Here is a 22,659-nt window from a genome sequence, read left to right as displayed (position 1 = left end):
AAGGAGACACTGTGCAACTTAGCTATCGTTGTGCTGTTAATGAGGGCTGGAATTGAGCTGAAGCCTCCTGTGTTGAAACCCATGATACTAAAAAGCCTGGAGGGGTTGATATGGATTGTCAGTAATGTAGGACTTGGAGCAGTATTTAATCCATTTGATTTTCAGCTATGTCACTACTATGTTGCTGCAAATGGGACTGTCCTCTTCAAAGGTGTGGTAGACTGATTCCCCTTGCCATGTTTTAAAGTATATAGCATAGTACTCATCTATTTGAAAGCTAAAACAGCAGAGAGGATGACTTAGAGGCCTGAACAGATAATATATATTGAAGTTTGCCTCTGAATATCCATTGCCCGTGCTTTGGTAACCCTCTTTCCTCTTCCACAGTAGCTGCCCTGTCCTTGATTTGCTGCACCTAAAATGGAAATTTGCACTGTCAAAAAAATGGATTTAAAAAAATTTATCTCTGTAGGTTGTACCTCTCCCAGAAGATGCAATGATATTTTAATACGTTTTTATTTACTTATTTAAACATAAAACTGGGGTGGAGGAGAATGGGAATATCTGTTGGGCTATTAAATGACCACTGTCTGGAGAAGAGATCCATGTTATTTTGAAAAAGGGGTAGAAAAGAGCATAGCTGCTCCTTGGGCCATCATTTTGGGCCCAGGTCTACCACCACTCTGAGAATGAAGCCAAATTATGTTGAGTGATCCTGGCAACAAGCACTCTGCAAGTCTGTACTTGGAGATTCCAGAAGTCTTCATAAAAATCTTTTTTCTGAGCTGTGGCAGTGTTGCAATGTGTGACCAGGTGTTACAGGAAGCACCAGCTAGGTGTAAGTATTCCTAGTTTTATGCCAGAAAGCAGGTGGCTCATCCCTGGTGACACTACAGATTGGTGGCAATGTGTGGGCTCCAGCCTTGTGAAAGTTGGCACCCCAGCACTGCTTTGGTGAAACTGAGGTGTCAACAGCTACAGAAGGGTCTGGCCTGTGCTTCTGAGTACTTGAATACTTAAATGGGGTAAAAATACTGGCAATAGGTGTGCCTAAAATATACTGGCATGTTTCTTCTCAGATGGCACAGCCTCCAACAAACTGGCTAGAGCTTACATGACCTGCTGCAAGACATTCACCTTCCTCATCTGCAGCACAAGATTTGTCTTGCAATTGTGTGGCCTAACAGTCTGTGGCACTTAGTATGCTGAAATGTGAAAGCAGCTTTTGGTATTAGGCTCATGGTTTTGCAGCTAACATACCATTCTTTAGCCAAGGCCTGGCATCAGCCTTGAAGAAATTCCTCTCTGGAAGCAGCTGTTTGCAGCTCAGCAACTGCCCCTTTGTCTGCTAGGAACAGAATAAGTGGACAATCCACTTCAAGCTTACTCCTTCCATTCAGGGGTAAACCATTTCTGTCAGTCTCCCATCCTTACTATTTCAGGTGTGGAAATTGAAATACTTTTTGAAGAAATTAGCCAAGAAATTATTTTCATGACTGTTGATATCTTTGGCGGCTGAGATCTCAAGGACCTGCCTTATTCAGCCTGTCTATCTGATAGTACAGGGCAGAAAACAACATGGGTCTTGTCTTGCCAGCCAGAATGTCAACCACATTTCCCAAAGCCTCTCAAATCTTGTGACTGTTGCATGTCTTCAGTGCTGCCAGCATCTGGTTTGGAGTAGAGTGCAGGAGCAGAGCCAGAAGACAATGAAAGGAAACTAGTCTGCAACCTTGAATGAACTTGGTTTCAAAGAAGTATTCATATATCCATGGAGATTCCATCCAGACGAATCAGACTGACTGGTCTTATCAGGGAAATAAAGGAGTGGGTGGGGGGTTGTAATGGCTGTGAAAAGGAACAGCATGAACTAAAATGTCTTTGTTAAGAAAACAAAATGCAAATATAATTTTCATACCACAACATGAAGATTATTTGTACAACATTATTGAAGATTATTTGTACATTACTTGCACTACAGATACTGAGGTAGCACAGATTACGAAAAAACTTAATCCTGTTGAATTAATTAAACCCTCGAGGTGACTCTGGCTCCTGAAAGAGTTGCTACTGTGCAAACCCTTAAAATCCTCTGCATTAGCACTAAGCTGCTGGGAAAGTCTTAGCATAGTAAACATAGATTAACAAAGTCTAGGGCATATCCTGGTGCAAACAGGTAATCAGAACATTCCCCAGCAGACACTTAGAAAATGTGCTAAGTGCTGCACTCGGTAGAGAAGTCAGCCATTGCAAAGGATGAAGTTGGATGATTGCATCTGTACATCTGTAAGGCTATTTCAGATAGATTTAAATCTCAGCAATTTAAACCCACTGAAAATGTCAGGAGAAAAATAATCTCTTCTATATTCTGAAGGCTCTGAGCTACTACAGACTAGATCTCACCAATAAGATATTAAAATAGATTCTTCCTATCTATGAATACCATGCAACAGCCAGAAAATATGTATGTATGTCCCAGAAGTCAAAGCAGAGAACAAAACTGAGGGGATCTCAGTTTTGTTCTCTGCTTTGACTTCTGGGACATGCATGAAAATATGTTGGTACAAAATGCACTACCTTCTGTCACTACCTCCTCTTACCTCTTCTTAGCAAGTCTCTTTACAGCTGCTTTCTATTAGTAGTTCACATCCTGGTGGCCATGCCAGCATTCAAGCAAAATATTGAGGACCTCTAGTTACCATTATGCCTCAGTGACCCTGACCCTCAGACTGTCTGCAAAGGCATGATCTCTCACTGCTGCTGCAGCAAACACCGAGTCTTACTCCCACTGTGCACATACAGAAGGCACAGGGAAAAGGGCTAGATGTCACTAGAAGGTAGAAATATGAAGCCTTTATTTACAGTTGCAGTCCAAACTGGTGCTCGGATCTGGAGGTATTGCTCACTAGGCTTTTCCCTGTTGCACCTAAACATTCCCTGCACACATCTGTTTCTACTTCAGGGCATGTCTGGAGTGGGAGATAGAAACTGTTGGACACCTGGTCCCATGGGACAGTCCCTTTCAGAGCCCAAGCACCCCTCTTGCAAACAGCCCTTATCACCAGGGGCCACAAATCTCACCTCATGTATAAAGAGCAGTACAACCCAGCAAGTCTGGCTGCTTCCTTTGCCAAGTTTCAAGGTGGGTTTGCCTCCCATTTGCTCCATAGAAGCCTAGCTTCCTAAAATATCTTCACATTAGGGGAATAATGGAAATTCAACACTTCATCCCTCCTCAGGATGCACATCTTCTAGCCCTACACCCTAACCAGCAGCAAACCTAATGGCTTGGCCAAGGAGCATCTCCTCAGCCCTCAGCCTCTCCCTGAAATAAGCACTCAAGCAATAGAAGAGAAAAAATGAGCCCATAGCCTCATGGTTTAAGCAATGGGTTTGCAGAAAGAATGCTGCATTTATGTCCCTCACAGAGGTATCTTTGGGTATTTTCTGTTAAACAGCCACAGGATAAAGACAGGCCCTAGCACGCCTCTCCCAGCACCCCAAGCACTGGGCCTCTCTCTCCTTGCACTTGCCCTCCCTCAGCTGTCTGCTCCACAGTGGCAGAATTTGAGTGAGAGGAGCCTCCCTCCTCCACAGGCTCACACAGAGGTTAGGACATTCTGGTGGGTGGGAGCCTGAATCTTCAATCTGAGGAAAACAGCAAACCTGAGCTTCCAGAGTAATGAGTGTTTCAAATGATAAGGCATTCTACAAAATGCAGCTGTTGGTCTGTACATATCTTTTGGCAGCCAAAGAAGAGAGCAAGCCCTAGTTAGTCCCTGTTACAAACACAAGTTGGCACTCTTCTTGGAGACAAGACCATCCTTTGGATCCCAGGTAGAAGGTGGCTCTGGCACCAGCTGCAGGTAGGTGCATTTTTGTCGAGCAGGGGCAGGATATTCAGACCTACACCTCTCACCAGTGCTTCCTAGCAGCACCTCACTCATTTGCATTTTCATTTGCTAGCATTTTTGGTCTCCAAACGTCCTGTGCAAGATCTAGCTTTACATCTTGGCTCGGATTCTCTCTGGATGGCTGGCACCTGTTAAGCGCTGCAGTGGTTATTGCCTCCAGGCAGGGGTGACTTGCCTGTGGTGCTCAGGAAGGTTCGTGGTGGAGCAATGAACTGGCCCAGCTCTGTCACCTTCCAGCCTGAGTGCTGCAGCCATCCTACAACTAGTTAAAACCTTTTCTCAGATCATCCCCTAGACTTTTATGGCTGTTGTGGCTTTTTTGTATGACCCTGTGGCTTTCATTGTACAGATTTGCCTAAAAATTACTGCTTTAATCTTCAGAGTTAAGAAAGCATTTTATACCTTTACTAATTAAGCACATTCAGTCATCATCATCACCATCATCACCATCATCACCATCATCACCATCACTTTAATGAAGACTTTCATTCCTTAATGAATAGGACATAATATTTAATCTGTGGTGCCGAGCCACAGCGTCCTGCTTTCTGGGACAGAGAAAACAAAATTTCTTCTTCAGGGAAGTGAGAAAGCAGTTAATTTACCCCAACAATAAACAGATTGTGGTTTTTAAGTATTCTGATTCCAGATAAGTGTTTGTTTACATCTGTAGATGTGCAGCCAGGACAGTAATAGTTCCCAGTGGGCTTTCAGATGTGCTTCTGAGAGACCAGCCTTTCAATGCAAGCAAAATAACAAGGGAGCTAAAACACAGCATTATTACTAAAGTTGATTTTGCACGTGATAGCTTCCAGAAACACTACCCACACACAAGAGGCAATGCTGCAGATTCTCCTACTGATGTATTTCATGCCTTTACCACCCATGCAGGGTGTCCAAGAAAGGAAAGCAGGACTCCAGGCTGGCTCAGGCACTACCGGAGCAGCAGAGCTGTGTTCCAGATGCACAGCTGCATTCCTCCCTGCTGACACCATCCCAGAGGCTGAGGAGAAGCAAGATAAAACCAAAAATCTTTAATTGGGCTTCTAGCATGACTTATCTTCATTACTGCCAGTAACTCCAATCCCTATTACATCCACACCATTCCAAGACTGCCACTTAAGGAGCTTTTTTCTGCTTCTGAGCTTCTTAACACAGCAGCTCAAGCACACAGTCACACAGAGTCTGCTGCTGCTCCTGTAATAGTCCAGCTCTGCCACCTACACAGAATTTGCACAAAACGTCACAGCACTGCCTTTTGAGTGTCCTGGACTGTCTTATCAAATAAAGCAGCCTTACAACTACACATTGTATTCAGAGTTGTAAGACATACTTGCACCAGATACAGCTACCCACATTTTCTATTTTAACCACAGGTAGCTCAGTTCACATCAGCTGCCTTGTGGCAAGAGCCACATCCTGGGCTGCACTAGCTGCACTAGCCAGGGCATCACTGGAGGGTCAGTCACTCTGCCCCTCCACACAGCACTGGTGAGGCCACATCTGGAGTGTTATCTCCACAAAAGAGACATGGACTCACTGAAGCAAATCCAGCACATCACCTCAAAGATGAGTGTGAGACTGGAGCACTTCTCATGTAAGGAGAGGCCAAGCAAGCTGGGATTGCTCAGCTGGAGAAGGCTGAATGAGTGTCAATACCTGAATGGGAAAGAATGAAGAGGATCACTTGCAACCGAAAAGATTCTATTTATTATGTGGATATTTAATGTCTAGGTTATCTCCCTCCTAGAGAGGGCAAAATATTTGAATGATGCAACTTAGATTTTTACTTCAAGTTAAAACAGGAAATCCAGACACGATGCTGTCAGACAAGGGGGGGAAAATGGGCAAACCAAACCGTAGATATATTTTAAGCATTGGGACAGTGAAGACTTAACAAGCTATGCTACATTGACAAAAGAGATCATTTTCATCTTGGTCATCATACTGTAAACTGTCATTAATGACACTGTAAGAAGTCCATAAAGTCATATATCTGACTGATAAAGCAGGAGTGTGCCGTTTATTCATGGAAAAACTGCTTCTGCCATCCAGGCCTGGATGTTCACCAGACGCTTTTCCCCAGCCAAGGTTTCCCCCTGGTGTCAGCGATTACCAATAAACATTATGGCGTTGTCCAAAGCGGAGTCATTCTGTGTGCCCAAGGGAAGATGGTGCTGAGGGGCTGGCCGCGGCACACGAGTGTTGGCAGGGCTGAGCTGCCGAGGGCATCACTCCGGATGAATTCTCCGCACGTCTGACTTTTCTCCTCGACGTGTTAAGCAGAATTGGTTTTATCTCTTTTGCCAGGTCTTAGACAAAAAGTCACGGGCAGTTCCGCCCATGGGAGCTGTGGATGCCCCATCCGTGGCAGTGTGCAAGGCCGGGCTGGACGGGGCTCAGAGCATCCCGGTGTAGCGGGAAATGTCCCTGTCCGCGGCGGCGGCCGGGAGCGGGATGCTCTCGGAGCCCTCCGCCATTGCCCCCCCGCGCCTACATCTCCCGTCGTGCCGCGCGGCGCGCTGCGGGCGGGGCGGCGCGCGCGGCTGTGCGCAGGCGCGGCGGTCGCGCGGCGGTCGGTCGGTGGAGCAGCCGGCAGCCATTGTCGCCGCGGCCGCAGAGCGGTTCCCTCACGGCCAGCAGGACTCGCCGCTCCGCGACGGTGCGTGGCCGCCCCTCCACCGCGGGGGGGCCGGGGCGGGCGCGGGGAGCTCCCGGCGGGGTTCTGGCGGCGGTACCCTGCGGCGGGGCGGGAACGGGTCGAGGCCCGGGGGCGGCGGGCGGAGGCCGCGCTGGCGCCGCGCGGCGCCGCAGGCCCGAGCGCTCGGCGGGGCCGCGGGCGGGGGGGAGGAGGGGGAGGGCACCACCATCCATCGCTGCCCCGAGCGGGGGGGCTGATCCCGGCGGGATGGCTGCGAGGAGCCGTCGCGGATTGGAGGCGAGCGCAAAGCTTCGAAGAGCCGAAGGGCCGACGCCGCTGCGTGGGCCGGCGCCGTGATGGCGGCGGGCCTGTGTGTGAAGAGGGCCCGGCCGCCTTGGGCAGGCCGCAGGCCTGGCGCAGTCCCGGATCCTCACGGCTGCTCGAAAGGAGGGCGGAGCAGATGGCCGCTTGCTGCGGGTCCGTGCTTCCCGAGGGCTTTTCCGCACCTACTGGGTCGTCAGCGAGCGAGCTCGATTTCATTGTGGTAGGAGCGACGCGTGAAGCTCCGCGCCTCGCAGGTGTCAATGCAGATCTCGCATCCTTTGTGCTCCTTGATAATGAGTAAATAACGCGCGGATGGGTTGTTCGTAAGTCTTTCGCAGTATATTTGACAGTTTCAGCGGTGATCAGTTCCACCCACCCACCCCGTGTTCATTTCCTTTTGTGATTCTTCTCCCCGCTTTATTTTTCTAGAACTAAAAATACCCAACAGCACTTACGCTGTCATTTTAATCTTTCAAATCTCTGTTGTTCCCAAAATGAGCGCTGTTACCAAAGTGGCTGTTCGTGCCGTGTTTTAAAGCATACAGTTACGTAAGGCTGTCCTTCCTTCCTCTGGAGGGCCTGCCTTTCCCTAATGCCCGCGGCTGGCCTGGCCGGTGTTGGTGCGGTAAGGGCGCCCAGGGAAGCCGCGTGCTGAACACTGGGCACTCCGCGAGGGAGCTGAACCAGCCCCCCCCCCGAACTGGATTTCCCTGTGGGCATCACAATGCACGGGTGAGCACAAAGGAGAGAATGGCTACAAAGGGCAGCGTAGGCTCTTCCGAGGTTCGCGGCTGAGGCCAATCTAAGTAAGTGCTGTCGCAGTGCAACCCCTCGCCCCACAAAAGGCCCAGTAGCCAGGCTTCCAAAACTCCGGCACTTCTGTGAGGGCACGGTAAGGCTGAGTAAAGAAAGTATTCGATAGAAACCTAATGGGTGTACGGTAACAGAGAAGGTAAATCACATTAATTAAAAATACTGCATCCCGACTGACGGGAGTTATTTTCACAGCTAACGTGACATGTTGTCTGTTTACTCTGCCTGCATTATAGCCCAGTATTGTCGTGCAAGATCACGTCATATTTCCATTCCTTAGGGCTCAAAATCTTTGCATTTTTTCTGTGCCAGCAGGTGCATTGAGTGAGACAAATAATATTTCCCAGTTATGAGATGTTAAAATTTTTTGAACCACATAAATTGAAAAAGCGACACCTTAAGGTTAAAAATAGAGTTTTACATAGAGTATCTCTAATTATATATACTGGATCAGTGGATAGCTTTAAAAATTTGAGTGCCTCAAATAGCCTTTTTTATTTTTGCCATTGTTGAAATCTCATAATACAAAATTCTTCTTCAAAGCCTGATAGACTGTTAAAATAACTTATATTTATGGTTACTGGAAATGAAAATAATTTGATGGCTACCATTTATTGTTTGTGTGCTGATAAAATTTTATTGCAGAGATTTTTCTAGATGAAAGCAAAAGTTTTAAGAATGTTTTTTGTTGTTTGTTGTTATTCTAATGATTAGCATACGAATTTTTTTTTCCGAGCAGCTGCTAACCCAGTAAAATCTTTGAAATTACAGATTTGGGATTTTAAGCTTTATGATTAAGAAGTGCAAAACTGGAAGTTCTTTGTAGGTTCTGCTAGAAGTCAGCAAGACAGGATTTTATCCTTTCTCTGGCTGTAGAGAATCAGGCTTTTAACATGTGTACCTGGAGGGCAGTAAAATCAAATCCTATTTAAGGAAGATTTCTGAGATGTAAAAGTGATCTTAATCACCCTATTTTAAGTTTGTTAATCTGCTAAACGGTGCTGTTTTCTTTTTTAGCATCACCCTTAAGATGAGTGGCTGCCGTGTCTTTGTTGGACACTTGAGCTCACGTGCTCGTGAACGGGATGTGGAGAAGTTCTTCAAGGGATATGGGCGCATACGAGAAATCCATCTGAAAAATGGATTTGGCTTTGTGGTAAGTTACAGCTTTGTTTTCCTTGCTCTTCTTGCAGGTACTAACCTTGCTAGGATGATGTCAAGGAAGGAGGATGTTTGAGCTAACATTTGCAGTGGGAAATGGAAAATATTAATAAACATTTCAGAAAGCTTTTCATAATTTTGGATTACAGTTTTGGCCAGGTTTTGCTCAAACTCTGTGTAATATTCCAGCTACATTAAATACATTGTTTGATCATAGTCTTCCGTGGGAGACTGTATAAATATTGTTATGGCAGTACAAAGTTTTGCAGTCTTGACCCAGAAGAAGAGTTTATAAGAACCACTTAAGTGCCACTCAGCCCTTGCAGTCTGCTTGGTCATATTTCTTAAATAATGGCCTGATATAAAAGCAGAGTAGTTGGCTAAGACAGCTGGTGTAGTGGGTGCTGGCTGGTGGATCCAAGCAGCACAGCTTTGAAGGCTTGTGCAGCTGAAATTCAACATACTCATCATCAGTACATGTTTGTAGGGCATATATGCTTGTCAGACTGTGAAATGAAATAGACAGTTCATTGTATCTCAGTTACCTACCACTGCTGTCTAGAGCTCTCTGCTCCTAAGTTCCAAATTTTGCAGCTTTACAGGTTGACTCAGAATCAGCCTGTGTTTTAACTTATCTCATGAGAATTGAGAATTAGCTGTTGTGCAGCACTTAGTTCAGACTTGAAAGGCTGATACTGCCCTCACATAATGGCAGGCTTACATGTCACTCTTTCTGCCAAGATCAATCCCTTGAGTGAAGTTATTGGAAAGGAACAAAAGGACAGGCTTTGCCTACTTTAGTTTCATGGGAGTATTGCTCCTTAACTCCTACACATAGTGGTTTCTGGTTCCCTTGCATTATGAGCTGCTTGTTGACTGCCAGCAGGTAAATACCTGTCTCTTAAAAGTCTGGAGGTAAGTGGCTGATGTAGACACGAGCCTGAGTTTATATTTAGAGTGCTCTTTCCAATTGCTGCTACTTCTCAGTCCCCTTTCCTTGAGTGTTCCTCTTCTCTTCCTGGGCAGGGCTGTTGACTCATTCAGGAACAGCTTCTGTTCAACTCCTGTAAGCGAGTCAGTCAGTCCTCCCTTCTCTCTAGTTCCTAGGTGGAGCCATTTTCTTTGCAAAGATCACTAGTAAGCTTGAATAATTGTCTCATAAATTTATATAAATAATGCAGTTGTTCTCAGAATAAAATGCTTTTTCTTTGCAGCTAAACAACTTTCCTTCCCATACTTGTCATCCTATCACTGTGCACCCATATCAGAAATCACTTCCATTTTGTGTAACTGTGTTCTAGGTTTTGGAAGACTGACTGTATTCCCTTGAAGCTGCCTTTTCTTCCTGCTGAACAAACACAGCTCTCTCAGCTTCTCTTTGTTATCCAACCTTCTGATGAGTTTTGGTTGCCCTCTGCTAGTCTCAGTCCAATTTTTCAATGTCTTTTATGAGCTGGAGAGACCAAAACTGGACACAGTGTTCCAGGTGTGGCCTAACAAATGCCAAGTGGGGTGGAATAATAGCACCCCTCGGTTTGCTGCTTCTACTCCTACGGATCAGCCCAGGATGCGATTTGCTGTCATTGCAGCAAGGCCGTGCTGCTGACTCATGCTTAGCTGACTCTCCACGAGCATTTCCATGGCCTTTCCAGCCGAGCTGCTCTCCAGCCTCTCAGCCCCCAGCCCATTCTTCTGCTGCTTGGGATTGTCTTACGCCACATGCAGCACGTCATGCACTGTCTTTCATTAAGATTTGTGATTCTTGCTTGCTTAATCTTTCAGCCCATCAAGGTCTTTATGTGGGATGGTTTTTCATTCTGGTAAATTTATTTGTCCTCCCACTTCAGTGTCAGACACAGAACTGCTGAGGCTGTGCTTGATCCTGTCATCCATGTCATTTATAAACACATGGAATGGCATTATCCTTCATGGCACTTTATTGGCCTTGTGCTGTCAGTTCCATCTTTATTTTCTGTTATTTAAGACTTGTGTTTATAAAACATATTATAAAACCAAGTGAACATTCTTATAGTGCTAAAAGCATGTTTTGTTGTGCTTGATTAAAATCATTGCTTAATCTTTGAAGCTAATTATGTTTACTTAAATTTTGTAGATTTCAGAACATAGTGTTTTCAAACTTCAGACCATAAAGCTAGATAGACTTGCACATGGTCAGTTTGTTAGAAAGTAGTTGACATAATGGAACTTGCAGTTGCCAGCTATTGATACTTTTAAATGCTGGACTTAAATTATGTGTTCTAAGATAATCTTTGCATCATTATGCAAGGATGTGTGATGTTTCACTTGGTAGTGAAGCAAATTTCAGTGCAGAAGGGGGAAGATTGCTTAAGCCAGTATTGCTTCTGAAAAGCAGTTTATAGTTATGCAAACACTTTCTTCAACTTGGGAAGCTTCTTCTCTGTTGTTCGTTCCTTGCAAGCTGCAGTTCCACAATTTTTTCTCTCCATCTGCACTGTTGCTGCCAGCAGTCCCTACCCAGCTGCTTGTTCTCTCTGCTTTATTTCTTTCCTTTGTCCCCTTGCCTCTCGTGGTGTTGCTGCAGTTATCCAGCCACACATAATGAACCTACCTGGGAAGCTGATCTGATTGAAAAATAACACTTTTTGACCCCCACCTCCTGCACACAGTGGGCTGTTTTTTCATCTGGGTAGGTTTCTTGACCTAGTTTCCTGCAGAGCTGTGCAAGCAGCTTTGCCAAGAACCAGTAGGCTGGATAGTGGGCAGAGGCTACTCAGGCTGACTAAAGCAGCATTTCTGCCAAAAGCAAAGTGACAGATTCCATTGCAACAGTGAAGGGAATTATGCTTGTTACGGCTGATCTGGACCTGCAGGTGGCCAGCGCTGAAGAAGAGCTTATGTTTCATATGCTTCCTACATGGGCATCTTTTTGCCCAGCTAGTGAACTGAATTCACTCTGAAAAAATTAGGAGGGCTTTTTTTTCTGATTCACTCTTTCTTTGCCGGTTCAGTAAGAATTTAATCTTAAGGGAGTATTGGCAGTGCACAGCTCTCCCACATTTGATTAGCTCATGCTGTTATATTCAGTTTTCCTGGATGTGGAGCTGTGTTTTAAATTATATGCCTTTAAGTAGTTTCCCCTACCTGTCCCCAAAAGTATTTTAGATATTTTTTAGCAAACCAGGTAATTTAATTATTAGGTCCTGCAAATAAGTTATACTGAAACAACTGGGGAGGCAAAAGGAGTTTGTGGGATGGAGGGAGAAGAAATTATCATGGCTAGGAATGTGTTGGCTTTTCAGTCATAAATGTACCAGGAGCTAGTTTCCTTATTCAAAGTTCTTGGTGATACTTGCTGTAGAAATGTAAAATTTATAAAGAAGCATATTTATCAGTATTTGCATGTACTGTGAGGGAAAATACATTTTTATTTCTATTTTCTTCTTAGGAATTCGAAGACCACAGGGATGCTGATGATGCAATTTATGAACTAAATGGTAAAGAGCTGTGTGATGAAAGGTAAGTGTGATACCATATTTTCCCTTAAGAATAGAGAAAGTGCTTTGCATCTAAATGCAGTTCATCATCTTGTTCTCTCACACCCATTTCCTGTGGTTCTATGGTGGGGTGTACCTTCCATAACTTTCAAGATACTCATTGGGATCCAGTCTTGTTTAAGGCAAAGATTAGTTTGGGGCTGGGGGAGGAGTGGTTTAGAACAGGGCTAACCATTTTCTCTACTTGCACTTAGTTCTCTTTCAGAGGTACCTCAGGATCTTCTCATTAGGAATATTAGTAACAGTGACTTGAAATTATTTAGTATTTATCTGCCTATTGACCGGAAGACAAGCTGATGATAGCCTGTTATCATTTGGATCATTGCCCTTCAGTTGGCAGCAATGTGAACTATAGTCACTGAATGTTGCAGTAATTTTTATTGTGATTATGGAAGCTGTATGTTAGGTCATTAGGTTGTTGGTGGTTATTTTAGTATTCTTTTCTCTCTGTGAATACTCCTGGACTGGTTGAGCATATTCAAGTGTTTGTCTGAATTACAGACTCAATGAAAATTGTCATGAAAATCTGAGGGAGACCAATGAGAAAAAACACTGGTCTGGCTCTTTAAGAAATGCCAGTGGTTGTGTTATAAATCATTGCTTGCAAGGGCAAGATAATTCTTGCTTGTGCACATTTGCTTCCAGTCAATGTCAAATACTTAAAGTTTGTTGTTTTAATTTTTTTATGTGCTTGTTTTTTTTTTTTGTTCCTGTCATAAGGGTCACAATTGAACATGCTCGAGCCCGAAGAGGAAGGGGAAGATTCTCACAACGGTTCAGTTATTACCAGTCGCAGAGTGGATCTAGGTAGGTGGTCTGGCCTCTCTGTCCTTTTCCTTTTCCAGTCACAAAAGAACTGTGTCCTTTTCCACTTCCAGTCACAAAAGAGCTGGAGTTTTCTTTTTGTGATTTAGGGATCCAGCTCTGGTTCCCTGTATAGCTTCACAAAAAAAGTTTTATGTTCTCAAACCTTGCAGATTCATTACTATTACTTGCCCTCTCAGGCTGAGGAGAGTGGGGATTTTAAAGCAGTTTAACTGTCTCGCAGAGGTTCACAAACCTGTTATGAAATGTGCCTTTGCCATATTGTAGGCACTATGCCGGTCTTGTTTCCTGGTGTCGTGTAAATGATGTGAAGGAGTATTGCTGCAGTGGATTGGCTGATTTTAACACCAAGTCAAGAGAAATGCAGAGCTTCTTTATTGCAGCTTTTGGCACCAAATTGAGCTTACATGATAAGTAGGATATTGTAGAGCAGTAATTCAAGGTATTTACTGTCTAACCAAGTTTTCACATTTCCAATTGTATGATTATCCAAATGCTTATTTCAGCACAGCCCAGAAAAGGAGCAGTTCTAGGGCACAGGATAAACACTTCTGCATGTGTTAGTAAATACCAGTTGACTGCGTTTGCTGACCAAGCAGGAGAGTCTCTCTCCAGTGATGGAATGTGCAAACCAGGACACAGCTCATCTCTAGAATACCTCTAGAGGACACACAGTATTTGTGGAGTTGTTCACTTTCAGTGATCAGAGCCAGTGGTGAACCTTGTGCCAACATGCAGTGAAAGTTCTGCAGATTTGCATGTATTCTGCCAGCCAACTACACATTACATCTTTTTACTTTATATCTACGTGTGTGAAGGAAATATGTGTGGAAGAATTTACTCTGTAGAAACATTCATAGCTGTGGCCTGTGCAGAGTAGAGTTTGGAAGAAAGATGAAGCTACATGGGACATAAACCTTCCCATCTGTCGCAAAGTCAGAATTGCTGCCAGTTACCAACCAATGTCTGGAACATCTGATTTGCATATGCAAGTGTGTTAATTAGATTTTTTTACTTTAGTGGCAGTAACCTTGGTGTGGTATAATTGCTCCAAGGTCCTGGCTACAAGTGAATTTTCAAAGTAGCAAGTTTGTTTGATTGAAGGTCGTGGGCATCTGACGTTGTGATCATGTTCATGATGTCAGACTGCTAGTACTGGACAAGAAGAGGTTTGCAGTAATGGAAAAATGAAAGTCATCCTGCCACTGTTACATCTCTGAGTCCTCTTGTTTAAATACTTGGCAGATCCGGGTGTTCCAAAAGAGCTCGGGATACTCTTCTAGCGGAGTCTTTAATATACTCTTGACTAAGAAGAATCAAGTCTGCAGTCCAGCAAGGAAAATACTTGAATCTTTCAGCGACCTGTAGAAAATGTCAGATTTCTTAAGCTTTACATTCCTTACACTGGAGATTTTTTTCTTTTTTGTCCCCTTTGAATTCTTCCAGCCGGTATGGGCCTCCTGTTCGTACTGAGCACAGGATCATTGTTGAAAACCTTTCATCCCGTATCAGCTGGCAGGTGAGTTAGCATCTTGCCTTCGCTTTTTTACACCTTATTTTACTACGCCGTAAGTAGACTGTGTTCAGTCTAATTTCTTAATAAAGCCATCATAAATATTTAATGTCAACAAAAAATAAGAAAAAAACTTCAGGGATCGGTGAAAATTAGCATTCAAGCACTTACAGAAGTCCTTTGTTTCAAAGCTGTGCAAATATTCTGTAACTAGATTTTGTAGTTGGGAACAGATTCCTAATTCTATTTGCCAGCTGGTAAAACTTTAAAAGACTCTAAATTGTTTCTAAAATATTGAAACATTGCATTAATTCAAACTATGTCTTTCTTTTATATTGTTACACCTGGAGATGCATGCCTTTGTTTTGGTTGTAATTTATAGTCTTTTCTTACGTTTTGCAAAATATTTTTGTGACCCAGTTAATGATTGAGAATTCTGGTAATACATCATTAAGAGAGGAAATTTTAAGAGAGTGACTGTGTTGAGTATGCTTATTGTAGATCCTTTTTTTTAGAACCCAAACTTTCAGTACTTGTAATTTGAAGCTTTCTTACCATCTTTCTTTTTTTTTGTTGTTTTTTCACCTCTTGCTAATGTTTTGCTAATATTTAGCTGGCTTTTAACAGAATAGCCATGTAATCAGTTGTTTTAGTTATGTTCTGTGTAGTGTACGGTGTATAGAAAGTTCACTTTGTAAGGACATAGCAACAGATGCTATTTACAAAAGGTGAGTGAATAGTGGAGTTTAGTGTTGTTCATTAAGCTATATATTCTTTGAATAAAGAGACTTTGATTAAAGTCCTGAAAGATGCAGTAGGACATGTTGAATGTGCAAAGCCTCGGCCTTGGAGCTGCTTCCCCACAAGGAGGCTTCTTGGTTTGCCTGGAGCTCTGCTGATGTGTTTCGTAAGAGTTGGGTGCGATCCATTCAGATCAACGGTCGAACTCACTTTATCTTCTGCATGACAGGTTCAAAGGGTTTGTAACAGAACAGTTGTGTTAATTATTGAATAACTAAAGAAAACCAGCTGAGTTGAGGTGATCATCAACTGGATTTAATCTAAATATCTTGTGGGTTTGCTACGCAGTTACATATATGAAGAGATTGTCACTTGGAAACAACAGTAGGGACCAGAGAAGTAAGCTATAATGGAGTGTTAAGGAAAACAAATCCTATAAGGCTGTTCAGTGTTAAATGCATAACTTGAAAAAAAATTAACATTTTTGTAACTTTCTTTTACTTGTGAATATTTATAATGGCTTTATGTGTACTTACATTTTAATCTGAAGCCCACCCAATTCAGATTTCATACTGATGAATCTTTTAGTATTCTAATTAAATGTTTTAATGTCTCTTAAATATATTATAAGTTATCATAAGAGACTTTTCGATACCTGCCTAAGCAGACATCGTTTGAAGGTAACAACCATATGCAAGCTACATTTACTTTTGAAGTTGTACTGCTTTGGTACTGACTGTAGTGTTTTAACTTCTAACTGTGCTACGTATAACACATTAAAATAGCTAATCCATTAACAGTAGTGCCATTATTCTTCCCTTCTAATCCCTGCTAGGAAGCACACACGTTATGGACCCTTGCTTTTAAACTTGCACACAGAATTTAATCTTTGGTGTGTCCAGATCCCCATACTTTGAGATCATTTATCTCCCTTAAAAGTTACCGTGTTGGGATATTTAAACATAGAAAAAGCCAGAAAAATTTCTATTCAGATCAATTTCCTCAGATTGTTGACTGTATTGTTAATAGATAATCCCATCTCTAAGTAGTGGACAAACTGCTAGATGCTCTCCTTTTTTTTTTTTTAGCAAACATGTATTTCTGCATGTTTAGAGCTTTCCAACCAACCTCATCAGTTTCCCTGTATCAAATTTTCAAGCAGTTGAGAAAAGTAGGTCTGTATTACATCAAGATATATTTTCCTACTTATGGTTGTCCTACACCTTATATCTCTCTGGTGCTAAGGACAGCAGGGTTTTCTTGTGCTATTTAAGGTGACCCAGAACAGTAAACTTAAGATAAAATTTGATTGTTGCACTGGTTAGGTGATACCAGATAACTTTTAAAACATTTCCCTAATTACAGAATGTTGAGCTTTTATAACACATGCACACTTCCTCTTTTGAGAAGTAATGTTGGCGTCTTAATTGTGTTGACATTGCGATTGCAAATTATATTTCATGTTAATGTTTCTTAGGATTCAGCACGTAGTGTGGCAGGATTGTGGGAGCCTCAGTCTTAAAACCTAAAGTTACTGATTTGGGAAATAATTGTGTAGATTAACATTTTTTAACTCCCTTTTGACTTACCAGTCCTGGTCTGGTTAAAGTCTCATTGACTTGAGCAGAGCCAAAATTTTGTCCATCATCTCTAAATTGAGGTCGTTTGAAGTATTGTTTTTAATGGTACTAATAGGGACCAATTTTCATTTGCTATTAGGGTTTCTTTATATTAAGACCTGTGAAACAAGGAAAACATCTACTACTTTCCATATACCAGTTTTTAACATAAAACTATTGAATCAAAATACTAGATAAAACTGAGCTTTTTTATATTCTCTGGCAAGTGTTACAAAGTTTTTTCTTGGCTTTTTGTTTTGTAGTCTTTTGTTCCTTAAGCGTATTTCTAATTCTAACCAAGTGCATTTTGAACTTCTTCTAACAACCTTGATTTGGTTAACCTTCATTTTTCTTGTGTGGAGGAAAAAGAACCAAAGATTTGGGGGTTTTCTAGTGGCTGAAATTCTAGGGTTTGGCCTGTTCTGAATTTTCCTTTTGGTTCCTATGACACTCCTGTTTTTTGGCAGTCTAGATCTTGGTTTGCCTGGGTTTGATCTCGATTGGCTAGCACAGATCATCCTCGGGTTCTTTAGCCACTTCTGGAGACTGGAGACTATGTCCAGTGCTTTCAGGGCCTCTGGTACCTCCGTGAAGCATATTGCTATGAGCCATCACTGCCTTTCTCATGTAAGAGAGTTCCTCTTGGCCAGCTAGGTATTGGACAAGCAGCTCTTTGCTTAAGGTACCTTCTTATATCACCTGCCACTTGTGGTGTGCTGCGGTAAGTAGTGTGGGATTATCAAATGCCAGATACTGTTGGGTAAAAGTGCTGCCTTAACTTAGACAAATGTTTAGCTTTTTAGTGACCTCTTGCATTATTTGTTTGTACTTTCTCCTATTGCTAAGCAAGTAATTTTACTTGTCCACGTTTAGCCTCTGTTAAGTTTAAGACAAGGATGTCTATTGATGTGACACTGTAGCGTGACGGATATTCAAATGAAACTTTTAAAGAAAAATTCCTTTGTAAAATTTTTAATTACATTGTAGTTAGACCTTTTTGCTTTTAATTTTGCTTTGAAGCTGGGGGAGGTGAGCATAAAGGTTGAATTTGTCTACACTTATTGGAATGTCATTTAACTGGGACTTTAGTTATGAAAATCTGGATTTAATACTACTGCACTTCTCAGTTCTGATTTCAGGGGACATGTTGGTATTTTAAGTATTGCATTGTGTTTTCATAACAGCTGGTTTTGGGATGTAGGATTATCTTGAAAGCAGTGGTTTATTCACTGTAGCTGTAAAATGATGCATCCTCTCTATATGCAGCTGCTATTACATAAGCTGTTTCAGAAACTTTTTCTAAATTATATATTTTTTTTTAATATATAGAAATTAAAAAGCATTAAGCAGTTTCAGCAGGGAAAGTTTTAGGGGAGTATTCTGCTACCTGACTGATTTGTGTCCTGTTCAAACTAAAATGTTAACTTTTGCTGTAGGACTTGAAAGATGTCATGAGAAAGGCAGGAGAGGTCACTTATGTGGATGCACACAGAAACAACAGGAATGAAGGGTAAGTTCATTTTGTGTCTTTGTGTGATATGATAGCTGAAACTACTAAGGGCATGATTTTTCCTCTAATACAGAAAAAGTGAAATATAAATCTATGGGGTGGCTTAGATGCTGAAATTTCTCCAGTTAAGGAACCAAAACAAGCCAAAACATGAACTGATAGTAACTAACTAGGAGTTCAGTTTCTATTCTCTGTCATGAAAGCAGGAAAGGAAGGGAGAATTCCTTTCAAACGTTAAGCCCTGCCTGTCTTATTTTTATATAATCATTTATGATCTGAGGCCTGAGGCTAAAACACCTCCTGTCTGTGGCTGCTCTACACTGGTTCAGCAGTCAAAGTCATGGGAAATGAACATAACCAACTTCCATGGGGAATACCTACCTGCCCACTCTCCGTTCTCAGTTCTGCAGACTGCAAAGGTCCTGCACAACAAAGCAGGAGGGAAGGAAGGGTGAATAAAGTGTCTGTGCTGGCAAAACTGCTCTTGGACCACTGCAAACCAATGCAACATAGACCCTTTTTAGAGTTCAAACTTAAAAAACCATAAAGACTGGACTTTTCTATTCACTGTTAAAATTCTTAAATAGGTCAGAAGAGTCTGCAAACTTGTTTTGTTTCATGGGCAGCTTTGGGATGCAGTTTAGTGGAGGACTGAAAGGTATTTCTCAGCTGATGCAGGTTTGTGTAGCTTTCTGCACTTTCTCCATCTCCTTGCAGATGGCAGTTCTGCTATTGTTTAAGTAGATGTGAGAGGTATGGATAGCTAGGACTGTTGGTGTCATATTTTCTTATTTACAATGTTAAAAACTAGCTTTCAGAAGATAAAACAGCTGTGAATCAACAGATTAAAAAACACCTGCTTTCCTTACTTTTTTTGCTTCTCTGTAACTTTTCTTTCATTTCATTATGGTATACAGGGTTGTGGAGTTTGCATCTTACAGTGACATGAAGAGTGCTCTGGAAAAACTGGATGGCACTGAGCTGAATGGACGCAGAATTAAACTGACTGAAGACCACAGAAGGCATAGGTATGTCACTTGGCATGATAAACTTCTGCTGAGGGCATGGATTTGAGTAGTATTTGTGCCAAAGTTTGATTATGTAGTTTTTTTGGCCCCAAACTAAATATCACTGCACAGAACCACTTTTTAGCAGTGTAAACAGATTAAGATAAGAACTAACTTGCTTAAACAGGGTAAAAAGAACACTTTTGGATGTAAATTTTTTTTTTTAAAGACAAACTGTGGTGTTATAAAGAAAGAACTTCTTAAAACATGAATTTTGGTGTTAAAAATGTTATTTAAAGGAAAGCTGTTTCACAGTCCTGTGAAATATTTCTCAAATAGTTGTGAAAGCCAACTTGTTCGTGAGAATAAAAGATAATCAGTTAGCTTGCTTGCATTATTCCTAAGCAGTTCTGCTGTTCAGTCACTAAAAAACATGTTGGCTGCAGCTCTTTCATTATCTCTTTCCATGAAAAAAGGGATGCATTACTAGTGAAGGTGTTAGAACTCTATGGCCTTAAAGTGTGCTGGTGATCCACACCTTTAGAGACTTAGCCTCTTGAAAGAAACTCTGGTTTGCATGGCATTTCTACAGAGAATAAACACCACAGGTATAAAGTTCCATTTCTGTGTTTTTCTTGATAAATTAAATGATACTTCAAGGCAGGATGTTTGCCGACAAAGAATTATTCTTTGATAGAGATTCCGCTGCCTAAAAGTTGATTTCTCCTCCTGGCAGGAGCTGGGGAGAGTCATCTTTTATTAGGCAGTTCATATTGTGCCACTAGCAGAGAGTGTCAAGGCCAGCAGTTCCTGCTGGCCTTCACCTAGGAAGATGCTGTCATGATGGAGCAGAGCAGAAATCTAGCAGCCCTGTGAAATGGCTGAATGCTGTGAATAGCGCTTTCACAGGTTCACATGGATGGGCCGTGCGTACAGAGAAGCTGTAAATTTTACACAATTGTTTTAAATTTAGCAAGAGGTGAGACTACAGCTTTTAATTTTGTTTTTCTAGAAGCAGATCTCGGTCAAGGAGTTACTCAAGATCTCGCAGCAGGTCCAGGTCTACGGGATCTTCCCGATCGGACAGCCGGTCCCGCTCCCGCTCCAGGTCCCGCTCCAGGTCCAGGTCTCGCTCTCGATCCCGCTCTCGCTCTCGATCCCGCTCTCGTTCTCGCAGTCGTACTCCTAAAAAGAGTTACTCCCACAAAAGCCACCGCTCCAGCTTGATAGCTTCTTCCCCCTCTCCCTCTTCTTCTAAAAGAAAATCTCGTTCTAGGTCGAGCTCTGCTCACAGCCGTAGTTAACCTGCTTTGAGAGATGTATTAATTAATTTGATTCAAGTTTCTTCAAGACTTGAGACAAGTTTTATGTGAGATCTGGGAGGGGAAGAGTTAACATGATGAAAGGGTGACCTCCTCTTACATTGCCAAAGTGCCTGTCATCAAATAGGCCATCTCTGTGAGGAGGGGCTGGCTGTCAGCTTTCTTCTTTCAGTGAAGTCTGGAGTGGGAAGTCTTTTTTATTTTTTTCCCTGCTATTAGTAAACATTTCTATCATAGATATATTATGTACACATAATGCTGAGGTAATGGGATGAGACAATACGCTGCTTTCTCCCTCTCTTGCCCCTACTTTCCCCTCCACCTCCAAGGCCTTTGACTTCCAAAATACTATGTTAGCTTTTGTCCTTGGTATTAAGTCTGAGAACAGGAAGTATAGATTTAATTCCTTTAAGGTTCTGTGGCTACTTTTCTGTGCGAGAATGAATGGACCAGATAAAATTAGTTTAGAGTTCCCCTTTTTCCCTGTTGCTTGGCTTAACAGGCTGTTTAAGTTCCAGCTTTACATGACCTTGACAATATGCTTAATTTGCAAAAGACTTTCAGGAATACACATTGGTTAGTTGAATATTGCTCACTTGGATAATGGATTAATACAATGTTAAGCAGTAATGAAAGCTGGAATTTTCTGTTAAAATGAGACATACCATCCTGATGTCAGGTTTATTGGGAATCCATTATAATAATTTTACAGTAATTCACTAGTATGTGGTATTGTATGTATAGGCCTTATTTGACAGGTGACTTCATAAAACTGCACAGAAATGTCAATATGCATGTCCATGTTTTTGATGTTTATAAAAGTGACATAGCTTTCATACCCAAAAGTGTGATACTGAATAACATGTGTATGACTAGCAATAGTCTTGATGGAAAGGAAGGTTATTTTAGTAATGAGAGCAGCAAAAAAAATTCCCAGGAAAAGTGTAGTCAAAATCTCCGGAATGCACACTTGTTTTGATTAATAGAAATTTCCACTGCAAATACTGTTGTTCTTACAATTTGGAATTAGATAATTTTTTTTAACTTCTGTATTGTCAAAGAAGGGAAACATTTTTGGAAGAAATATGTAAATTAATCCCAAAGTCTTACATGTATTTAAATGTACCATTCCTAATAAAATCAATCCTTTTTCTGGCTTATTTTGCAGTTTTGTTTAATTGTTGCTGTAGCTCACTTTAGTCTCTCTGACATGATCACAAAGAAATTTATTTGTAGGTATACCTGTATAGAAGCAAGAAAATGAAAATTAGAAACCAGTTATAAGTGACCAGATGCTGACTAACTGGAGGACAGGATAGGATTTTACTGTCATGGCCAGCAGTGGCTGTTTGAATAAATGGCAAAAGGATTCTTTCTGCAGTCCTTGCAAACAGGTTTGTGTGATACCTTCTGCTCTGACACTTCAACAGAGGAACCAACAACCAAATGGCCATGGGTGTTGGAATCTTACTATAGGTAAATTCATTTGTCACTTCTGACATACTGTACTGGAGATTCTTACATTGCCTACACAACTTGTGTACATATAAGGCTTCAAGGCTAACACCCTTTGTAAAGCCAAGTTGCTGGTGACCCTGCCATGGCAGGGGTTTGGAACTAGATTTTTAGGGTCACTTCCCACCCAAACTATTCTTTCCTTCTTTGCAATGTTTGGCATGATGTGCTAGCAGTTCTCTTACCACAGGACATTTTCCTCCTAAGGGAAGGAAGCC

At 42.0% G+C, this 22,659-nt stretch overlaps 1 protein-coding gene across 2 annotated transcripts; it reads left to right on the top strand.

Annotated features, from left to right (window-relative positions):
- Positions 1–6,501: 6,501 nt before the first annotated feature.
- On the top strand, positions 6,502–22,086 carry LOC135448080 (serine/arginine-rich splicing factor 5-like). 2 transcript variants are annotated; one of them, XM_064713548.1, is made up of 8 exons: positions 6,502–6,576; positions 8,710–8,848; positions 12,281–12,351; positions 13,110–13,196; positions 14,661–14,733; positions 18,524–18,597; positions 19,515–19,625; positions 20,617–22,086. In XM_064713548.1, the coding sequence occupies exons 2-8, from the start codon at positions 8,723–8,725 to the stop codon at positions 20,906–20,908; spliced, it is 834 nt and encodes a 277-aa protein (XP_064569618.1). In that variant the 5' UTR covers positions 6,502–6,576; positions 8,710–8,722; the 3' UTR covers positions 20,909–22,086. The 2 variants fall into 2 exon arrangements, with proteins under 2 accessions (XP_064569618.1, XP_064569617.1); XM_064713547.1 differs by lacking the exon at positions 6,502–6,576 and adding an exon at positions 7,080–7,133.
- Positions 22,087–22,659: the final 573 nt, after the last annotated feature.

This window comes from Zonotrichia leucophrys, chromosome 5, assembly GCF_028769735.1.
Source record: "Zonotrichia leucophrys gambelii isolate GWCS_2022_RI chromosome 5, RI_Zleu_2.0, whole genome shotgun sequence".
NCBI classification, from domain to species: Eukaryota; Metazoa; Chordata; class Aves; order Passeriformes; family Passerellidae; genus Zonotrichia; species Zonotrichia leucophrys.
This window is presented reverse-complemented; position numbering and strand designations above follow the sequence as displayed.